This window comes from Eleutherodactylus coqui, chromosome 5 (assembly GCF_035609145.1).
Source record: "Eleutherodactylus coqui strain aEleCoq1 chromosome 5, aEleCoq1.hap1, whole genome shotgun sequence".
Lineage (NCBI taxonomy): Eukaryota > Metazoa > Chordata > Amphibia > Anura > Eleutherodactylidae > Eleutherodactylus > Eleutherodactylus coqui.
This window is the reverse complement of record NC_089841.1, coordinates 31,625,565-31,648,126: the sequence shown is the minus strand read 5'-3', so window position 1 is coordinate 31,648,126 and position 22,562 is coordinate 31,625,565. Positions and strand designations below refer to the sequence as shown.

General features: G+C 43.9%; 2 protein-coding genes across 2 annotated transcripts in view; both read left to right on the top strand.

Moving 5' to 3' along the window:
• LOC136629105 (oocyte zinc finger protein XlCOF7.1-like) overlaps window positions 1-22,562 on the top strand; it is a 354,252-nt gene that overhangs the window by 35,218 nt on the left and 296,472 nt on the right. The gene's annotated exons all lie outside the window — the stretch shown is intronic.
• LOC136627167 (zinc finger protein 850-like) overlaps window positions 5,543-22,562 on the top strand; it is a 62,863-nt gene continuing 45,843 nt past the window's right edge. Inside the window, exons 1-7 of the mRNA XM_066602101.1 lie at window positions 5,543-5,632; window positions 12,736-12,880; window positions 13,008-13,187; window positions 13,270-13,393; window positions 18,177-18,287; window positions 18,783-20,031; window positions 20,238-20,252. Of these exons, the coding sequence (XP_066458198.1) occupies window positions 12,788-12,880; window positions 13,008-13,187; window positions 13,270-13,393; window positions 18,177-18,287; window positions 18,783-20,031; window positions 20,238-20,252 (1,772 nt within the window). The 5' untranslated portion in view covers window positions 5,543-5,632; window positions 12,736-12,787. The remainder of the gene's footprint in view (window positions 5,633-12,735; window positions 12,881-13,007; window positions 13,188-13,269; window positions 13,394-18,176; window positions 18,288-18,782; window positions 20,032-20,237; window positions 20,253-22,562) is intronic.

The window sequence follows — 22,562 nt, the reverse complement described above, 5'->3', positions numbered from 1 at the left end:
AGTTGAAGGAGGATGATTCAGCCGCGGGTCCCACTTTTGGTAGTTTGGTTGTCCTTCTTGTGTCCCTGAAAATGCCTGTCAGGTGTGGAAAGGGCGCAGTGGGTAGTGGCCAACTCTGCGGATCGTACCACTCATCCTGAGCATCCTGCCACTATTGCAGAATATGATAGCAGGACTGTAGATCCCAGAGCAGCTCAAGTGGGCGGAGCTCCAGCAGTTAAAACTAATCTTGTGAAGAGTGCTACAGAATGATAATCTGGTAATATTAGTGCTGGTCTCCAGCCTTAGCCACTCATTGATATTAGTTCTGATGAGACAATGGGTACCACCTCCAATGTACAAAGCCCATCTAACACAACTGGAGGGGCCCTGGTAATGGTGGACTCAATCTCTGGGACTACTAATAACAAAAGCAAAAATAGCACAGGTCCTGGTTCAGTAGATGACGGTACAGGTATGAAGGTAGAAAATATTACCCCTGTTTCCTCAATTCCACCTGCCGAATGGGTACAGGAGGCAAGGGTATGGATCATGGTCCACTTGTGCCTCTCAGCAGCAAAATCTGGCAGACTTTATGCCAGTGTCTCCACTGGAAGGAGGGGGAGGCATCCTCCTTGTTTTCAGGCTCTGTGGATAGACTTTGCAACGGTGTATCCTGGAGGACTTGAGGAGGGGGTAGACCACAATTAATATTGGAGGGAAAGTAAGGAACCTAACTTTCTGGGTAGAAAGACATGGATTTGATGATTTCCAAGAGCAAATATGGTCACCATATGGTCACTGACAGCTGGGCAGGATATTTGTCTTTGGTGGAGAAACAATGATGTGTTCCCCCTTATGGGGCAAGGTGGTGGAGCTTCTACTAAAGATGGGTTTCAGGGCAGATGGCATCTATGCTTTGGTCCATCCCTACAGCGTGTCAGAGTATGACATTAGATTTTTTCACGTGGAGGGTATTGAGTAGGGATGAGCAAGCGTACTCGGAAAAGCGATACTCGCTCGAGTAATTTGCTTTATCCGAGTATCGCTGTGCTCGTCCCTGAAGATTCGGGTGCCGGCACGGAGCGGGAAGCTGCAGGGGAGAGCCGGGAGGAACGGAGGGGAGATCTTTCTCTCCCTCTCTCCCGCCCACTCTCCCCTGCGACTCACCTGTCAGCCGCAGCGGCACCCGAATCTTCAGGGACGAGCACAGCGATACTCGGATAAAGTAAATTACTCGAGCGAGTAGTGCTTATCCGAGTACGCTCGCTCATCTCTAGTATTGAGCTCTTTTGGGGGAACTATGGGCTGGGAGAGTACAAGCATGACTCATGAAGTTTCACTGCGCAAGTGGTAACCCACAAGATCTACTCCATCCATCCTGATCCCCACACATCACACACACAGCTATACTCCATCCATCCTGATCCCCCACACATCACACACAGCTCTACTCCATCCATCCTGATCCCACACATCACACACAGCTATACTCCATCCATCCTGATCCCCCACACATCACACACACAGCTCTACTCCGTCCATCCTGATCCCCACACATCACACACACAGCTCTACTCCAACCATCTTGACCCCCACACATCACACACACAGCTCTACTCCATCCATCCTGATCCCCCACACATCCCACACACAGCTCTACTCCATCCATCCTGATCCCCACACATCACACACAGCTCTACTCCATCCATCCTGATCCCCACACATCACACACACAGCTCTACTCCATCCATCCTGATCCCCACACATCACACACAGCTCTACTCCATCCATCCTGATCCCCACACATCACACACACACACACACACCACTCTACTCTATCCATCCTGATCCCCCACATACAGCTCTACTGCATCAGTCCTGATCCCCACACATCACACACACAGCTCTACTCCATCCATCCTGATCCCCACACATCACACACACAGAGCTCTACTCTATCCATCCTGATCCCCACACATCACACACACAGAGCTCTACTCTATCCATCCAGATCCCCACACATCACACACACAGAGCTCTACTCCATCCATCCTGATCCCCCACACATCACACACACAGCTCTACTCCATCCATCCTGACCTCCAAACATCACACACACAGCTCTACTCCATCCATCCTGATCCACACACATCACACACAGCTCTACTCCATTTATCCTGATCCCCACACATCACACACATAGCTCTACTCCATCCATCCTGATCCCCCACATATCACACACACAGCTCTACTCCATCCTGATCCCCACACATCACACACACAGCTCTACTCCATCTATCCGGATCCCCCACACATCACACACATAGCTCTGCTCCATCCATCCTGATCCCCACACATCACACACACAGCTCTACTCCATCCATCCTGATCCCCCACACATCACACACACACACAGCTCTACTCCATCCATCCTGACCCCCACACATCACACACATAGCTCTGCTCCATCCATCCTGATCCCCCACACATCACACACATAGCTCTGCTCCATCCATCCTGATCCCCCACACATCACACACAGCTCTACTCCATCCATCCTGATCCCCCACACATCACACACACAGCTCTACTCCATCCATCCTGATCCCCACACATCACACACACAGCTCTACTCCATCCATCCTGATCCCCCACGCATCACACACACAGCTCTACTTCATCCATCCTGATCCCCCCACATCACACACACAGCTCTACTCCATCCATCCTGATCCCCCACACATCACACACACAGCTCTACTCCATCCATCCTGATCCCCACACATCACACACACAGCTCTACTCCATCCATCCTGATCCCCACACATCACACACACAGCTCTACTCCATCCATCCTGATCCCCACACATCACACACACAGCTCTACTCCATCCATCCTGATCCCCCACACATCCCACACACAGCTCTACTCCATCCATCCTGATCCCCACACATCACACACACACAGCTCTACTCTATCCATCCCGATCCCCCACACAGCTCTACTCCATCCATCCTGATCCCCACACATCACACACACAGCTCTACTCCATCCATCCTGATACCCCACACATCACACACACAGCTCTACTCCATCCATCCTGATCCCCACACATCACACACAGCTCTACTCCATCCATCCTGATCCCCACACATCACACACACAGCTCTACTCCATCCATCCTGATCCCCACACATCACACACAGCTCTACTCCATCCATCCTGATCCCCACACATCACACACACACACACCACTCTACTCTATCCATCCTGATCCCCCACATACAGCTCTACTGCATCCCTCCTGATCCCCACACATCACACACACAGCTCTACTCCATCCATCCTGATCCCCACACATCACACACACAGAGCTCTACTCTATCCATCCTGATCCCCACACATCACACACACAGAGCTCTACTCTATCCATCCAGATCCCCACACATCACACACACAGCTCTACTCCATCCATCCTGACCTCCAAACATCACACACACAGCTCTACTCCATCCATCCTGATCCACACACATCACACACAGCTCTACTCCATTTATCCTGATCCCCACACATCACACACATAGCTCTACTCCATCCATCCTGATCCCCCACATATCACACACACAGCTCTACTCCATCCTGATCCCCACACATCACACACACAGCTCTACTCCATCTATCCGGATCCTCCACACATCACACACATAGCTCTGCTCCATCCATCCTGATCCCCACACATCACACACACAGCTCTACTCCATCCATCCTGATCCCCCACACATCACACACACACACAGCTCTACTCCATCCATCCTGACCCCCACACATCACACACATAGCTCTGCTCCATCCATCCTGATCCCCACACATCACACACACAGCTCTACTCCATCCAACCTGATCCCCCACACATCACACACAGCTCTACTCCATCCATCCTGATCGCCACACATCACACACACAGCTCTACTCCATCCATCCTGATCCCCCACACATCACACACAGCTCTACTCCATCCATCCTGATCCTCCACACATTACACACACAGCTCTACTCCATCCATCCTGATCCTCCACACATTACACACACAGCTCTACTCCATCCATCCTGATCCCCCATACATCACACACACAGCTCTACTCCATCCATCCTGATCCCCACACACATCACACACACAGCTCTACTCCATCCATCCTGATCCTCCACACATTACACACACAGCTCTACTCCATCCATCCTGATCCCCCACACATCACACACACAGCTCTACTCCATCCATCCTGATCCCCCACACATCACACACACAGCTGTACTCCATCCATCCAGACCCCCACACATCACACACACAGCTCTACTCCATCCATCCTGATCCCCACACATCACACACACAGCTCTACTCCATCCATCCTGATCCCCCATACATCACACACACAGCTCTACTCCATCCATCCTGATCCCCACACATCACACACACAGCTCTACTCCATCCATCTTGATCCCCCACACATCACACACATAGCTCTACTCCATCCATCGTGATCCCCCACATATCACACACACAGCTCTACTCCATCCATCCTGATCCCCACACATCACACACACAGCTCTACTCCATCCATCCTGATCCCCACACATCACACACACAGCTCTACTCCATCCATCCTGCTCCCCCACACATCACACACACAGCTCTACTCCATCCATCCTGCTCCCCCACACATCACACACAGCTCTACTCCATCCATCCTGATCGCCACACATCACACACACAGCTCTACTCCATCCATCCTGCTCCCCCACACATCACACACAGCTCTACTCCATCCATCCTGATCCTCCACACATTACACACACAGCTCTACTCCATCCATCCTGATCCCCCATACATCACACACACAGCTCTACTCCATCCATCCTGATCCCCACACATCACACACACAGCTCTACTCCATCCATCCTGATCCCCACACATCACACACACATCACTACTCCATCCATCCTGATCCCCACACATCACAAACACAGCTCTACTCCATCCATCCTGATCCCCACACATATCACACACACAGCTCTACTCCATCCATCCTGATCCCCACACATCACACACACAGCTCTACTCCATCCATCCTGATCCCCCACACATCACACACACAGCTCTACTCCATCCATCCTGATCCCCCACACATCACACACACAGCTCTACTCCATCCATCCTGATCCCCCACACATCACACACACAGCTCTACTCCATCCATCCTGACCCCCACACATCACACACAGCTCTACTGCATCCATCCTGATCCCCAACACATCACACACATAGCTCTACTCCATCCATCCTGATCCCCACACATCACACACAGCTCTACTCCATCCATCCTGATCCCCACACATCACACACACATCTCTGCTACATCCTGATCCCTTCAGCACATTTAGTAGGGATCACAACCAACACAGAGTCTTATATATACTGAGTAAATCAGCCCCTGGCCATGTGATCCTTAACTCCTCCCATACATGTGATCACATGATGTTGACATCATAAGAGGTCCTGTAAGCACACGGCTGCTGTCTGGTTCTGCACATCTGTGTGTCCCCTGATGTCAGGTCAGTGGGGGGAGGGGAGGATTAACCCCTTCAGGACAGGTAATGTTTGGGCCTTTATCCCTGATGATTGGACAATGTGTCCCAATACTATAACTCTGCATGTTGTACATTTACAGTCTTTGTCTCCAGTAATTGTATCCGGCTGCTCTGATAAACAAGACAATTCCTCTTTTATGTATTTGTCTGCAGCGTCGCAGGCAGCGGGGTGTTTTCTATCTCCGTCACCATATAAGCCCGTGTGTCGCGCTCTGTTGTGGGGTTTTTGGGGGGGATGGGGGGGGGGGACAACAATATTTCTTATTTTAGGACCGTCTCGGTGGTACGTTCTGTGTTTGTCGTCTCGCTAACACCCTCTGTAGCCCTGCGCCTCGTGAGGGCTTCCTGGACCGCCATGTAGCTGACCTGTCAGGCGGGTACAATGCAGGTGCGAGATAATTGGATCTTCGCCACATACTGTGAAACTGCGTTTTTTTTTTTTTGTTTGTTTTTTAGTGTTTCTGTATAAAAATGTACGGCGTCTCTGTATGCGCGACTTTCACGCTCACGAAAAAAAAATCCCATGTGCTTCTAATAGATAATATGGTATACGGATCGCACGCACACACGCAAATCACATCCACCCGCCCGCGGTACGCTATGATTTATTTTCAATTCCATAGGAATTAATGAGCGATTTCTAAGCAAGAATTGCTATGCGGGAAAAAATGGTGCATGTCCTAACCTTTGGCGTTGCCTCAGAACGCATCACCTATCATTGTCAATGGGTCCGGTAAAGGCGCTCATGTGAAAGTAGCCTTCATGGGATTTTCCAGTGAGAATACCATTAATGATCTGTCAGAAGAAGTCATCAATAGTTGATCAGCTGTGGTCTGATGCTCAGGACCCCAACGGGTCAGCTGATTGTACGCCTGCTGTCAGCACCGCAGATACATAAGGGTTAGAGAGGAAGTAGGTGCTCCAACCCTGGTGTAGTGGTCCGTGTTTGTCATTGCAGCCTGATGTCTCATTGAAATCAATAGGAGCTGCACCTGCAATTATGAGCGCCAGCCTCTACACAGGGGCTGGAGCATCTGCTTCCACTCCGACCCGACCTCTGTATATTTGTGGCACTAACAGTGCCACAAAATCAGCTGATCAGTCGAGGTCCCAAACGACGGACGCCGGCTCATTAGCTATTGACGACTTATCCTGAGGATTGGTCATCAGCGGTATTTTTCCCGGAAAACCCCTTTAAGCCAGGCCTGCGATTATTAAAATTAGAACATGCTGCAATACTGGTATATGCAGTATATTGTAGAAGCCATTGGACAATCGTAAGGGGACTTTCCTCCCAGAAAGCCGTATGCAGGGCAGGTCCCCCCATGACTCTTGTCTTGATGGCGTCGCAGTTGGGTCAGATGATGAGAGGACTCCGGAGACCAGATCCACATGTTGAAGTGATTTTTCTGCTCTCCTTCAGCAGCAAGTGTGACATCGGACCCCAGCATGACGATGATGATTATGGCTGATCTTGTAACATATTTTGTTTAACCCCTTTGTGATGGCCAATAGTTTTTTTACGTCCTGCCGTTGCCTGACGTGTATAGAGGGAGATAGCGCCACTACCTCCTAACATACAGCACGGGCGTCAGCTATTTATTCTAAATTTAGTTCCCACAAACGATGTTTGGGGGTCCCGTACGGCCCCCCTGCGGTGAGATTGGGGGAGCCGTGCAAGTGTCATGGCAGCCGGGGGCCTTCTGAAAGTCCCCATGGTTGTCTTGACAGACTGCCCATCAAGCCGTCCCCGTGGGGTGGCTTTGTAGGTTGCCTGTCAGAATGTAGTATGATGTAATGCTACAGCATTACATCATACTGCGGGAGCGATCAAAGCATCAGTAGTTGTGGTCCCCCCTAGGGACTAAAAGAAAGTGTAAAAATAAAAACAATAAAGTTTTACTAATAATTTTTTTTTTTAAAGTTATAAAAGTAAAAAAAAAAAAAAAAAAAAACTTTTGCCATATTTGCAATAAAAGAATCCAAATAATAAAGAAAAAATACATATTTGGTATCAATGCATCCATAAAGGTCCGATCTATCAAAGTCATGCATTATTTACCCTGTACGGTGAATGTCGTCTGAAAAAATACAGAACTACAGAAATGCACTTTTTTTGGTAACCTTGTCTCCAAGAAAAAATGTAATAAAAAGGGATCAAAAAGTTGTTTGTATTCAAAAATGGTACCCACCAAAACAACAGGATGTACCGCACAAAATGAGCCCTCGCGCAACTATGGCGATGGAAAAGTAAAAAAGTTATTGTGCGCAGAAAATGGAGACAGAAAATAATTCAAAAAAACTAAATATTTTAAAAAAGAAGTACAGCAAAAAAAACCCCTATATGTTTGGTATCGTAGTAATCGTACTGACACATAGAATAAAGTTATCAAGTCAATTTTGTGGTAGTTTGTGCGCCGTAGAAACCGGATGCACTGAAAGATGGCAGAATGTCCTTTTTTTCTTTCATTTCTCTCCACTTAGAATTTTTTTAAAGTTTTTCAGTACATTATATGGTATAATAAATAGTACCATTGAAAAATACAACTCGTCACGCAAAATACAACCTTCTATATAGAGAAGAGAGAGATCTAGACAAGTTTGAACAGTGGGCGGCGACTAACAGAATTATAGTTAACAAGGAGAAATGTAAGGCCCTACATCTGGGCAAGAAAAATGAAAAAATCACATACAGAATGGGAGGAATTGAGCTAAGCTGCACATGTGAAAAAGACGGATGTACTAATAGATCAGAGACTGAACATAAACCATAAGAACAAAAACTGGGTATAGCGCTCACAGGATCAGGGATTGATGAGAATAAAGTATAAAAGTCCCGTCTTTAATATCATGCTACGCGTTTCAGCTATCACGCCTCCTTCAAGTAATCCTTGTGGATGTTAGCTTGCTCTCCAGTGATCAGCCGGATTACGGATGGGGTTTATGCCTATACTAGCTGATATACCCGGCTTCGCCCGAGTTAATTTGGTACTGGTGTTTATCTGGTGTTCACACGGAAAGTCTTACGAAGTCGTGGTTACTTTAGAGATACCGAGGAAAAAAATATGTTCACCATTTTGCATGGTTCTTTGCGTTACCCAGGAAACACCACGGGGAGGTAACCATGCGACGTTCCCTTTATATAAAATGACATCAGGAAGTGAGAGAATTAGATGACGTATGTAAAATTTGGACGCTAATTCTTTTGCGCTAGAATTAAATTATCGAGTTGGCACCCATTAACTTTTCGTATTTATGACATAATCAATGCTCGTGCCAAATTTCAAGTTTCTATGACATTGGGAAGTGAGAGAATTAGATGACGTATGTAAAATTTGGACGCTAATTCTTTTGCGCTAGAATTGAATTATCGAGTTGGCACCCATTAACTTTTCGTATTTATGACATAATCAATGCTCGTGTCAAATTTCAAGTTTCTATGACATTGGGAAGTGAGAGAATTAGATCACGTATGTAAAATTTGGACGCTAATTCTTTTGTGCTAGCATTGAATAATCGAGTTGGAACCCCTTTACTTTTCCTATTTTATGACATAATCAATGCTTGTGCCAAATTTCATGTTTCTACGACATCGAGAGGTTGGAGAATTAGTGGCGAGTCAGTGAGTGAGTCAGTGAGGGCTTTCGTCCATATATATATATATATATATATATATATATATATATATATATATATATATATAATTATTATATGTAGATGCCTGCCTGGAGAATAGGTGCTAGTGGGTCCCCTTTAGTTTAAAGGTGTGTGCCACTTAGCACCAGGTGAGTTAATTGCTTTCTTTCTCACCTATTTATTTACTGCCTATAATGGAGAGCAGTTTTAATTCTCAGAGACTGAACATGTATCAACAATGTGATGCAGCAGCAAAAAATGCATACACAATTCTGGTATGTATTAAGAGAAGCATAGAGTTTATATCACATGAAGTAATTATTCCCCTCTACTCTTCCTTGGTCAGACCTCATTTATAATGGGCACCCTAATTTAAAAAGGACATAGACAAACTGGAGCAAGTTCAGAGAAAAGTTACAAAGATGGTGAGTGGTCCTATGAGGATCGGGTAAGGGATCTAGGAATGTTTAGCTTGCAAAAAAGAAGGCTGAGAGGAGACTTATTAACTGTCTACAAATATTTGAAGGGCTGTCACACTGCAGAGGGATCAGCCCTATTCTCATCTGCACAAGGAAAGACTAGAAGCAATGGGATGAAACTGAAAGGGAGGAGAAACAGATTAGATATTAGACAGTGAGGGTGATCAATGAGTGGAACAAATGGAGTAGGTTGCCATGGGAGGTGGTGGGTTCTCCTTCAATGTAAGTGTTCAAACAGAGGTGGACAAACATCTGTCTGGGATGATTAATGAACTGACATTGGGACTGGACCCAAGATCGAGCCTGGGCACATAATTACATGTAAAGTTTAAGTAATTGCTTTTGGATACCATGAAGCACAAAAGATGTTCTAGTGTTAACGGATTGTGTGCGGAAATGTGTAGGGGGGAGGGGTTCACAAAATTGTATTCAAATGCAAGTCTCTTGGTTCATATCATATGCTCCCAGTATATTGATTATTTCATACTGAGTGGGGAACAGTGTTCATGTTGCACCTGTGTTGATATTTCTAAGCCCTAGTTAGCTGTAGTCAGGATTTAGTAAGGTTTCTGCACCAACATAGAAGGGGGTTCTTTACTGTAAGAGCAGTGAGACTATGGAACTCTCTGCCTGAGAACGTGGTGATGGCAAATTCAATAAACGAGTGCAAGAGGGGCCTGGACGTCTTTCTTGAGCGCTACAATATTATGTTATAATCACCAATAACTTCAGAAGGGTCGGTGATCCAGGGATTATTCCAATTGCCAGATTGGAGTCAAGAAGGAATTTTTTTCCCTTAAATGGTGAAAATTGGCTCCTACCTCATTGTTTTTTCCCCCCCTTCCTCTGGATCAACGTTAGGGGTTAATAGGCTGAACTGGATGGACATATGTCTTTTTATTTACATATTATGATATGAAAGTTCCTTGGTCTTCCAAATTGCATATTATTGTTCTCCGTTGTCTACACCATATCGTGTGTCTCCTACCACCACATGCAACGTGGGGAATCAAGGTGTCATCTGGTACCCAAAAAAAACTATCAATACTGCCAATTCGGCAGCATAAATGACATGATACATTTTTTTTCTGCAAGTTGGTACGATTACGACAATACCAAAGTTATACATTTTTTTAAATAGGGTTTAGCATGTAGGATTAAAACTGTGTTCAGTATTGTACGGGTCGTTATTGATGCAACAATGCCAAACAAGTGTTTATTTTTAATTTGTTTTCAAATAGGAGAAGGTGCGCAAAATTCATATTCACATTTCTAAATCTGGTGTTGGACGGCCTTTTGCCTCAGTGGCTGCAGTAACTCTCCTAGGCATGATTTCCACCAAATTCCCATAGATGTGTGGAGGGTTTTGCTTGTATTTCTCGAGGAAGGCTTCAGATAGTGAAGCTGGACATGATGGTCATGTTGGTCATGCACAGATATGGCATTCTAGTTCGTCCCAAAGATGCTCAATGGGATTCAGATCCAGACTTTTGGCCAGCCAATGAAGTTTGCAGAAATTTTGCTCAACATGCAGTTTTGTTTGTGTATGGTGCTTAGTCATGTTGGAAGAGACATGGAGCTGTACCAAAATATTACCACAGGGTAAGTAATGCCACATTGTCCAGAATGTCTCTGTACCCATTGACGTTGAGGATGGACTTCACTACGACCAATGACCCTAGTCCTTCCTAGCAAAAAGCCCCCACACCATAACAGAACTTCCTCCAAACATTACTGTTGAGGTGATGCAGTTTGGTAAAAGTTGCTGTCCAGGCCACCGCCACACACAAGTGCTGCCATCTGATCGGAAGATGGTGTATCGCAATCCATCTGTTCACAACACCCGCTTTACTTATTTACTGTCCAAGAAAGACGCTCCAAGCACCATCGCAGGTGCCGCTGTGCATTCACTACTGTGATGTTATGTGCAGCTGCTCGTCCGTCGTGACCTTTCGCATGCAGTTACGGACCGTTCTGGTGCTAATGGATGTTCCAGTGACCTGTGAGACCTCCTGAGCGAGCGCAGATGATGTGTGTGATGTCTTCTTCTCTGCTTCTACAAGGCTTCGTTGTCAACCTTCTGTCCGTTTACGAGGTCTCCCTGAATGTGGCTGCACTGCACATTCCGGATGGTTTCCATCTCCCAATAACATGGCCAACAATGGACTCTGGAAAGTCCAAAAGTGCTGCGATGTCCCGTACTGATTGGTTGGTGACACCCCACCACCAGACCCCGTTATCAGTTCTACACCTGGTGGCATTGTGATGGTTTCTTTACTGGGATCTCCTGTGTGGTACTCTGCTTTATATCTAATGCTCACAGATCACCTGACAGCAGAAGACTGGTGGTGGGGGTGGGTGGGTGGGGGGGGGGCAATACTTTTGTGAACACAGTGTATAATGCTTAGGCATACACAGTAACAAATGGAGTAACAAATGGACAGACAAACTATTAGGGTTTGGCTTTGGCATATAGCCTGGCAGGTCTTGTGCATTTGCTAAGCCTATGGCTGCCATGACATCCTATAGACACCCTGTTCACTGTTATATCTGATTATCACTGTTATCTCAGTTGTATATTATAGCAGATAACCGCTGCTGATGGCATAGGAACCATGCTCACCTCCACCACCCCCGTGACCATGTATTGTTGTGTAAGAAATTCGTTAAAAACGTCAGTTCAGTCATGTGTAGGAAGGGGTTAAACCCTTCATTATGATCTACCCAACCCTTGCCTGATCATTCTTTCCATACTTGCCATGACCCTTTAACTGCCTCCTAATAGGCCTTCACTATTTCTCATTACCTGCCCCTCTTCATAGATAAGACCCTCCACACCAAACATCTTTCTTGACTGTATGATGCTGCCAACCATGTTCCAACTCATATAAAAGAGAATATAATGTTTCTCGTTATTCTCTACAGTAAAGGGTTTTTTTTTTACGTGTGATTAATCATGGTTTTTAATTTTTTTTATTTATTTACGTCCAGGTCCCTACAAAACAGGATCCTCTGTTGTTATTTTCTATATAAAAGACTATTCATGATTGACCTATTAAGGAAGAAGGACAGGAACAAGATGGCAGAGAGTTTATTAAATCTCACCCTAGAGATACTCTTTCAGCTTACTGGGGAGGTGAGAGATTCTGATGATGTCACATTACACCTTTCCTATCTATGGTAATAACAGATGATGTCACTGGAGAGGTGATTAACTCTGGAAATGTCTGTAGTGATATTTATTATTGTCTTCTCATATACAGGATTACACAGTAGTGAAGAAGACCTCTAGTGATGACTGTCGGGCCCCTGTTTGTGATGAATGGGGAAGACCCCTGAGCTCAATCAGAGAGCCCCCACCTCACCCCCTGATACATGAGAACATCAATGTACAGAAGATTCTAGAACTCACCAACAAGATGATTGAGCTGCTGACTGGAGAGGTAACACTGCAGGGAATTCTGGGACATTATACAGTAACAGCACTGGAGGCTTCTGGGTAATGACTGTATATTGTGTTGTCAGGTTCCTATAAGGTGTCAGGATGTTACTGTCTATTTCTCCATGGAGGAGTGGGAGTATTTAGAAGGACACGAGAAACTATATAAAGAAGTCTTGATGGAGAATCGCCAGCCGCTCACATCACCAGGTAATAGAGACAGCTAAATATATAATATAAACTATGCTTTTAAGCCATTAGTTGATTACTTTCATATTAACCCTTTTTTGTTTATGTACACATCATTACTGCGACCAGGTATCTCCATCTAGGCTGATCTTAAACCTGGAGGACTTTTTTTTTTTTACCTTAAAAGGATTTTTCTTCACCCATTCCGTAGTTCAGTAATGGAGGCTGTATGCCAGCAATACTACTTGCCATGAAGCAAATAAGTGCTAAGCACTCTCTTTAGGGGTACACTGAAGATCCACCACTGTGAAGAAGGTGGACCTGGCCCAGTACCTGTGACAAGTACTTTTGGGGATTTAGAACCATTGTGACAGTATTAACTGCTCATCAATTGTTGACCATGAGAAAGGTTTGAGGTTGTCTTTGGCAACCTTTTTCTTGACTAGAAACAATGGACTGTTGTAAGAGGAATGACATTCCTTTATGATCACCTTTTCAAGGTAGTCCTGGACCTGCTCATTGATACTGGCTTCTCGAGCAGCACTCAGAGGGTTTTACTGATGTTAGGTGGCTGTATGCCAGGTTTGACTTCTATGTCCACAGGCAGTCATCCAACATCCAGTTTGTGTTTTGTTCCACAATATCTCTGGTACTGTTGCAAGAACTTGTTGCATGTGAAGAGATACATTTCCCTGAGAGTGTGTAACAAAAAGCACAGCACAAATGGTAGTTAACTGTTGGTTAGTTAGGGCATCTTAATACCATATGGGGCATAATCAATTATTCCTTGTATGGGTGTAAGCATGTTTGCCCCTAGTAAATTGACTTGGCAGGTCTCTGGCACCAAAATCTACCCACATTATAAATTTAATGCACTTCAAATAAACCCCTGTTATTAATTTGATTTTGTTTGTAATGTACTTATCAGGCTTGTCAAGTACACAATTGCCTCATTACTGTTTTAGCATCATAATTTAATAGTATTCAAATGGGTAAGACCTAATATAGTGAAATACTATGTGCTTGTGCACACATCACGTATATACATGTATATACACACTCCACTCAAATGGAAATACACTACTTTTCTGCTAGGCTGTTTTGTGTTAAGGAGGGACAAAACTATTACATCAATTACATCAGACCCATCTTCCCTCCCTCCCCTTACATCAATTAGCTCAACCTCTTGTGGTCTGGCTGTGCGTGTTTCTATCATTCCATGTCCAGCTGTGCACATACCATATACAACTTATACATGGGCCCTTCACACATATACACACAAAAATAACAGGTCCACATTATTTATCATCAGAACTGACATCTTAAATCCTATTCTACTGTGCAGCAATATCACAGTCTTAGGCTGCATTCACACGAACGTATATTGGCTCGGTTTTCACGCTCAGCCGATATACGTCGTCCGCATCTGCAGGGGGGGGGGGGGTGGAAGAGCCAGGAGCAGGAACTGAGCTCCCGCCCCCTCTCTGCCTCCTCTCTGCCCCTCTGCGCTATTTGCAATGGAGAGAGGCGGGACAGGGGCAGGGCTAATTCGTGGAACTTGACCCTGCCCCCGCCCCACCTCCTTTCATTGCAAATAGTGCAGAGGGGCGGAGAGGGGGTGGAGAGGAGGCAGAGAGGGGGCGGGAGCTCAGTACCTGCTCCTGGCTGTTCCATCTCTTCCCCCCCCCCCCCCCCCCCTGGACACGAGGACAACGCAGAGACTTCTATACAAAGGAATTCATTCTCTGGTTTCCCCACACCACATTTAGCGCAATATAGCTCTAGTGCAATTTCAGCTCTGCTACATTGTCACGTTGCAGGAAAGAGTCGGTGTAAGACATAAAGGCGGGGCTGAGGCCATACTTACTGAAGCTGCCACACTCTTCTCGTTTGTCTCAGACAACTTCAAATCACTGTACATAAACATCCTTTCACTTTAGATTCATTGTAACACCTGGAAAAGCCATCTCTGTATTGCAGTATGAAGCATACCCCCTCTCTTGAGAAAACTTTATCTAGCACCTTCTCCCAAGCTATCAGAAAGCTGGGTCTGTTTAAAACTGCATTGAGGAGAAGTCCGGTGTAGATTTTTGACCCTTTGGGGATGGAAAGAAGGAAGGAGCAGGTATGTCTTGAGCCAGGGAAGCTCTCCAAATAGATATTTCAAGTGCCATAACTTGTAGACATATCGGGGCATGTTTATTTTTGGAACAAGTTGTGTATTTTAATGTCCCCACTCTGCGGTACATAAAATGTGGTGTATAATTTTTATCACTTTTTATTTGGGGGCAGATGGACAATTGTTTTGCGATATTGTTTTTATAGCATTCACTATGCCTATCTGGCATAAATTTATCTGGATCAGTACGATTGCTGCAATACCAAGTATTTATATAGATTTTTTTTAAAAACATTTTTACTACAGTAAAAACACATTTTTAAAGGAAAACAATTGAATCTGTATCATCACATTCTCAGACCTATAACATTTCTATTTTTCTAGTAATGGAGCTTTTCAGGGCTTCTTTTTGCTGGAAGAGTTGCAGCTTTTATTGGTACCATTTTGCTACCACATGTGACTTTTGGATTGCTTTTGATTGTGTTTTTTGGAAGGCGAACAATAAAAAAATAACAATTCTGGCATATATATGCGAAAGCCCTTGCCAACTAATTCTCTAACTTCTCGGTGGCGTACAAACGTAAAATTTGGCATGACCATTCTTGAGGTCTTAAATAGGAAATATAAAGGGGTCACAAGTTGATTGTTTAATGCGAAGTGCAAAAGTATTGGCACCCTTGTGTAATGTACCTAATCTAATTCTCTAACTTCCCGGTGTTGTACAAACTTGAAATTTGGCATGACCATTCCTTAGGTCCTAAAAAAGAAAAGAAAAGGGGTCACAACTTGATAATTTAATGCTAATTGCAAAAGTAAGTGCACCCCTATGTAATATACCTAATCTAATTCTCAGACTTTCCAGTGTTGTACAAACATGAAATTCGGCACAACCATTCCATAGGTTCTAAATTGGAAAGGTAAAGGGGTTACAACTTGATCATTCAAATGCAAAAGTAAGTGACCCCCCTATGTAATGTAACTAATAACACATATCTGAACCTCACAAACATGAAATTTGCCACGTCCATTCTTTAGGTCCGAAATAAGAAGAGTAAAGGGGTCTCAGCGTTAATAATTAATTCTGTGTGAAAAAATCTGCACAAGAGTTCTTTTTTCAGAAATCGTAAAGCCTAGGGAAATTATTTGTATGCTGAGAATAATCTACCTCCCCTTTATGTGTATATACTGAGGAAAATCAAACTCTCCTCTGTGTGTATACTATACTAAAAAAACTAAAAAGACTCTAAGGCTTCATGTCCATGGACATAGTTGAATTGCGGAATCCAAGTAATTAAATACCTGCAGATGTCATTCTTTTCCCGGTGTGCTGATCGCACGCGCAGGAAAAAAACTCAGCATGGTCCATTTTTCTGCAGATCCCACAGGGACGGCTTCCATTGAAGTCAATGGAAGCCGTCCGATTTGCTGCACACCCGCAACTGACACTGCAGACATGCCGTGGCTCCGCGGGAAAGCAGAAGATTTAAAAAAAAAAAGCACGGCGCATGCGGGTGGCATGCCGCACAGCATACCGAGCGTATCCGCCCTGTAGAAGAAAGAAGATCTGGCCGCAAGGCGGAGACCCGCACCACATCCAGACAGGTGAGTAAATGTCTTTGCCTCATGTCTGCGGACATGGGTGGAATCCGCTGCAGGATTCCACACTCAGAATCCGTGCGCGCCCATGGACATGAGGCCTAAGTCACCTCTGTGTGCATTTACTGAGCAGAAGAAATGCCTTTAAGGCTAAGAAAAGGCTGCAATCTCTAGTCTGGGGGTAAATTTGAATAAAAAGGGGCATTACCTTTAAGGGTAAAAAGTGACAAGTGGCACATTCTACAGAGGAACATCCGTACATGCAGTCGGAGGAGAATCTTGCGCTCCTCTGTGTATACATATTTTATTCCTCAGTTCCTCTAAAGTAACCACGATGTCATAAAATTTTCCTTCTGAACAACACGTAAACACTACATTGGTCAGAGCAGCAGCTTCCGCTCCTACCCCGATGCTGCCTGGAAAACCCCTCTAATATTGCCCATGGAGGATATAATTATTGGGTGGAGGGCACGGAAGCTATTACTGATTGGGGGGCATTCTACTGTTTGTGCACTATGGGTAGCATTATTACTATCTGAAGCAGCTGTGTAACTATAGATGATGCTGAGGACCTGGGCCCATAAGGCCTCCCTTCTCCATACATAGATAACACCGTAGGAATGCGCCACACGCGTTGCCTGTTCGCCATATTGCCTGTTCATTATATTAAAAGCCTTGGACAGTACCCCAGTGGACTGGTGTGTACTTACCTTTGATACTGGAGTCAACACTTCAAGGAGGGGGTTTCTGAATACCACCCCCCCTCCCCCTCCTGTCCAGTAAGTGTCTTTCTTTGCTAATACTTTGTCTTTAGAACAAATACTCTATTTATACTATATCACATTATCACGAAGCGCAGTGACGCCTTTTCTAATAGAATATTATCTACTTCTCCATATATAGAGCCCAGTACTATGAATAAAGCTTTATAGTTAGGGGCCCTATTACAGATTTTGCATTGGGGCCCAGAAGCTTCAAGTTACACCTCTGATCTGGGGTACTGTGGATGGGCAGATTGTGCAGAGGTAAACAAAGCCAGGTGATTAGAAAATTGAGGAGTCAAAAATGTCTGTATGTCAAATTCTACAGAGACCATTTGTGATTGGGAGAAGTCATGGCATCTGGGCCAAGTGGAGCATAAAAGAGAAGATGATCAACACCAGTCGGAGAGGACATCACCTGTTGTCACTGGATATAACGGTATTATATTCACATATATGGTGTGCAGAACCCCCAGCCACCATTATATGGTCACTGTATGTGTTGTTTTTTGTATACTGTTTTTAAGAGAGGAATGCAAAAAAAAACAAAAAAAAAAACAGTTCTGACATTTGTTATTTTTTTTTATGCCATTCACCATATGCTATGACTAACATTAACTTCATTATGTGGGTCAGTATAATAGAAAAGGCAAATTTGTTTTTATTTTTATATTTCATACTTTTACTCTATAAAAGCATATAAAAGAGCATTTTTTTTAATTTGCATATTCAGGGAGTTATTTTGTGTTTTGTAGTTTTATATTTTTCCAACTACAAAGCAGTATGAGGGCTTGGTTTTTACAGAATGAGTTGACTTTTTGTGCTTGACTTTGGGGCTCATACAAATTTTGTAATTTGTATAGAAATATTAAAAATCTTTATTTTTAAAGTTTATATTTTTCAACAATCGGGAAATCTGTTTTATTCTTGGCAGATGATGGTACCTGGAGCTCTGAGGGACATCTGATATCTGCAGATTGTAAAGCAGAGGATTGTGGGATCATACAAGATTCATATGAAGAACCTGCCATTATCCCAGATATCCCCTCAGCCCTTCACAGCAAAGATCCATCATTTGATCTTTTTATACAGGTTCCATTTTCTGATCCATCACAGACTGATAAGCAAAATGAAAGTTACAGAAGGGGAGAACATCAACTAGCTCACAGAGGAGAGAAGCCGTATTCATGTTCAGAATGTGGGAAATGTTTTACTCGGAAGTCACATCTTATTGAACATAAAAAAACTCACACAGGAGAGAAGCTATATACATGTTCAGAATGTGGGAAACCTTTTACTGTGAAATCACAGCTTGTCAGACATCAAAGAAGTCACACAGGAGAGAAGCCATTTTCTTGTTCAGAATGTAGCAAATGTTTTACTGTAAAATCAACTCTTGTTGTACATCAAAGACTTCACACAGGGGAAAAACCATTTTCATGTTTAGATTGTGGGAAAAGTTTTACTGCAAAATCAAATCTTGTTGATCATCAAAGAACTCACACAGGGGAAAAGCCATTTCCATGTTTAGATTGTGGGAAATGTTTCAGTTTAAAATCAGATCTTGTTAAACATCAGAGAACTCACACGGGAGAAAAGCCATATTTATGTTTAGAATGTGGGAAATGTTTTTCTAAAATATCACCTCTTGTTTCACATCAGAGAACTCACACAGGAGAGAAACCATACTCATGTTCAGAATGCGGGAAATGTTTTAATAAAAAATCAGTTCTTACTTCACATCAGAGAATTCACACAGGAGAGAAACCATTTTCATGTTTAGATTGTGGCAAATGTTTTACAGGAAAAACAGCTCTTGTTACGCATCAGAGAACTCACACAGGGGAGAAACGGTTTTCTTGTTTAGAATGTGGCAAATGTTTTACACAAAAAACAAATCTTGTTACACATCAGAGAACTCACACAGGAGAGAAGCCATATTCATGTGCAGAATGTGGGAAATGTTGTTCTCATAAATCAAATCTTGTTAGACATCAGAGAAGTCACAGGAAAATAAAACCATTTTCATGCTCAGAATGTGGGAAATGTTTTACTCTGATATCCATTCTAGCTAAACATCAGAAAAGCCATACAGAGGAGAAGCCATCTTCACATTCAGAATTCGGGAATGGTTTTACTCAAAAATCACAACTTTATCACCAGCTAATAACTCACACGAAGTAGCCATATTCTTTTTTATTAAACTTGTTGAATTAACATCACGATCATACGCAGCAATGTTTGTAAAAAATGTTACCGCTTCAGCTGTTTTTCTCTGATCCTTTTTTCGTCCATTTTTTTTGTAGACCGAAAAATAGATGTTAACGGAAAAGTATTAAATGCAGAACAACTAGTGGCTTTCTTTCTTTTTTATTCTTTGCCTTTGCAGCATAGTGAAGGTTTGGCACTTATTTATTCCGACACTTTTCCAATGACTTCTCCATTGTACTGGAAAAAATGACAGAAAAAAATGCATGTTAAACATACAGCTATAGTAGCGTTAACATGGAAGGTTGGCTCGCTATATCTGTAGTGCGTACACTGCCATTCACAGTGAGTGTTGATGCCGCTATGCAATTAGCATAGTTGCACCGAGTCGCAACCCAATTTGATGTGGATTTTGGTAAGGTTTTTAACAGGACTTTGAATGACATCATTGAATGGTTGTGATTGATTCATTGAGTGCCGGCTTTGGCTGAAATGGTGTTCTTGAACCAATCACGACAATCTCTTGCTGGAGGCAGGGTATTCAAGCCCCAATACCAGGAAGAGAATGCTCTCTCAGCGCTGAGGACTACACAGAAGACTAACGGAGTGCCGCAGGCCAACATGAGGACCCAGACGCCGCCTGCTAGGTGAGTATTAAGACAACCCCCCAAAAATAAGACACTGTGCCTCTTTTGGGGCAAAAATAAAAATAAGACTATCTTATTTTCGGGGAAACTTGGTTCTCGTTCAATTTGAAACACACATTCATCCTCATTGCTGAGAAGTTAGTACTCAGCTGGTGTTTTTCAAATTCCAGATGAGCAATCTGCTGCCTGAGCCCATTCCCCTAACTATAATCCATGTAACATCTGACCAATTGACCCATTACTGAGCTTCTCCCTATTAGGATAGGTGATATATAATTGCTACCAGAAAAGCGATGGATGACAGTCTTTGGCCTCTCAATCTCTGCCTTTCAGCAGCAAAGCCACCAACTTCATTCTGTGGATCTCTTGACAGAACTCTGGACCCTGGTACATAAGGTCCTGCCTCAGAGGCAGCGAGATTGAGATCTGAACTGTCAGTGAGGACAACAATGAGAATCAGGGTCTTTTTGTCCACGCTGAGGCAATGAAGATTACCCTGGTCTAGCAATTTAGAATTTTTGTGGTTGGGCCCGGGAGATTAGGGGGAGAAGGGGTAAAGCATATGCCAAATCCATGTCCTATTCTTGGGAGAGTGCATCCAGTGCCAGGGGCTTTGAATTCCTCCTTGAGGCAAAGAGGTCTATCTAGGGCTAACCACACTGAGATGTTAACTGATTGAAAACTTCTGTGTTCAGAGATCATTCTCCTGGGTCTTGCTTCTGTTGGCTCAGAAAATCTGCTATGACACTTTGGAAGCCTTTTAGATGGATGGCCTATATGGACTCTATTTTGCCTTCTGCCTGGGAGAATATTCTTCATGACAGATGTTGGATATAGATGTCTGGTACCGCTCTGATGGCGAAAGAAAGAAACAGTTGTAATATTGTCGAAAAATATTTTAACATGTTTGTCATGTATTATGTCTTCTGTTTGCAACAGCATCTCCCATACTGCTCTACGTTCTCTAGTGCTTGAACATTGAGAGCTGATGTGGGAAGGTCGGGAACCCTGAAGTTTCCTATCTGCCACCTGGACCCCCAAGCAGACTGACTAGCAGCGGTGGTTAGCAAAATTAATGGGGATAGGGACCATTGTTTCGGAGTGACTGCCACCATTCTAGGGATCTTTTCAATAGAATGGATGATTGATGATTGCCTCTTATTCCATGTGACCAGGATTTTATGCTGGAGGGGATTGTTTGAGATAAAAAGGAGTAACTAACCTTTTGCGGAGTCGAGGAGTACCCCAAGAAAATTTTTTTAAGTGGCCAGGTTTTCACTGGCTTTTTCAAAGCCAACTTAAGGGGCCATTTAGACATAACGATTATCGCTCAGAGCCATCTTTTGAGCAATAATCGTTGTGTCTAACTGCACTGACATCGTGCAGTTTTCATTATGCTGCCGCTAATCAATGTCTTTCAGCGTGCTGAGGCAACATGAAAGCTGCGCTGTGATTGGTTGTTATATATTATACTGCTGAGGCAACATGAAAGCTGCGCTGTGATTGGTTGTTATATATTATACCGCTGAAGTAACATGAAAGCTGCGCTGTGGTTGGTTGCTATATCTTATACTGCTGAGGTAAAATACAAGTTGTGCTGTGATTGGTTGCTATGGGCAACAGTTTTCAATCCTCGGTTGCTTCATGTATTTCTGTGCTGAGGTAAAATTTGATATTCTTACGCCTATTTCTCTCTTCCAAGTCTGTGAGTTTTGATTGAAGTTGGTTTACTTCATCAGCTAGATGATAATGAGCGTCAATCAATGCGTCATGAGATTGTGTAATCTCGCACATCTTGTTTTCTGTATGAGACGCTTGTTCTATAGCTTCTACTGTGGCTGTAAGAGATGAGTTAAGAT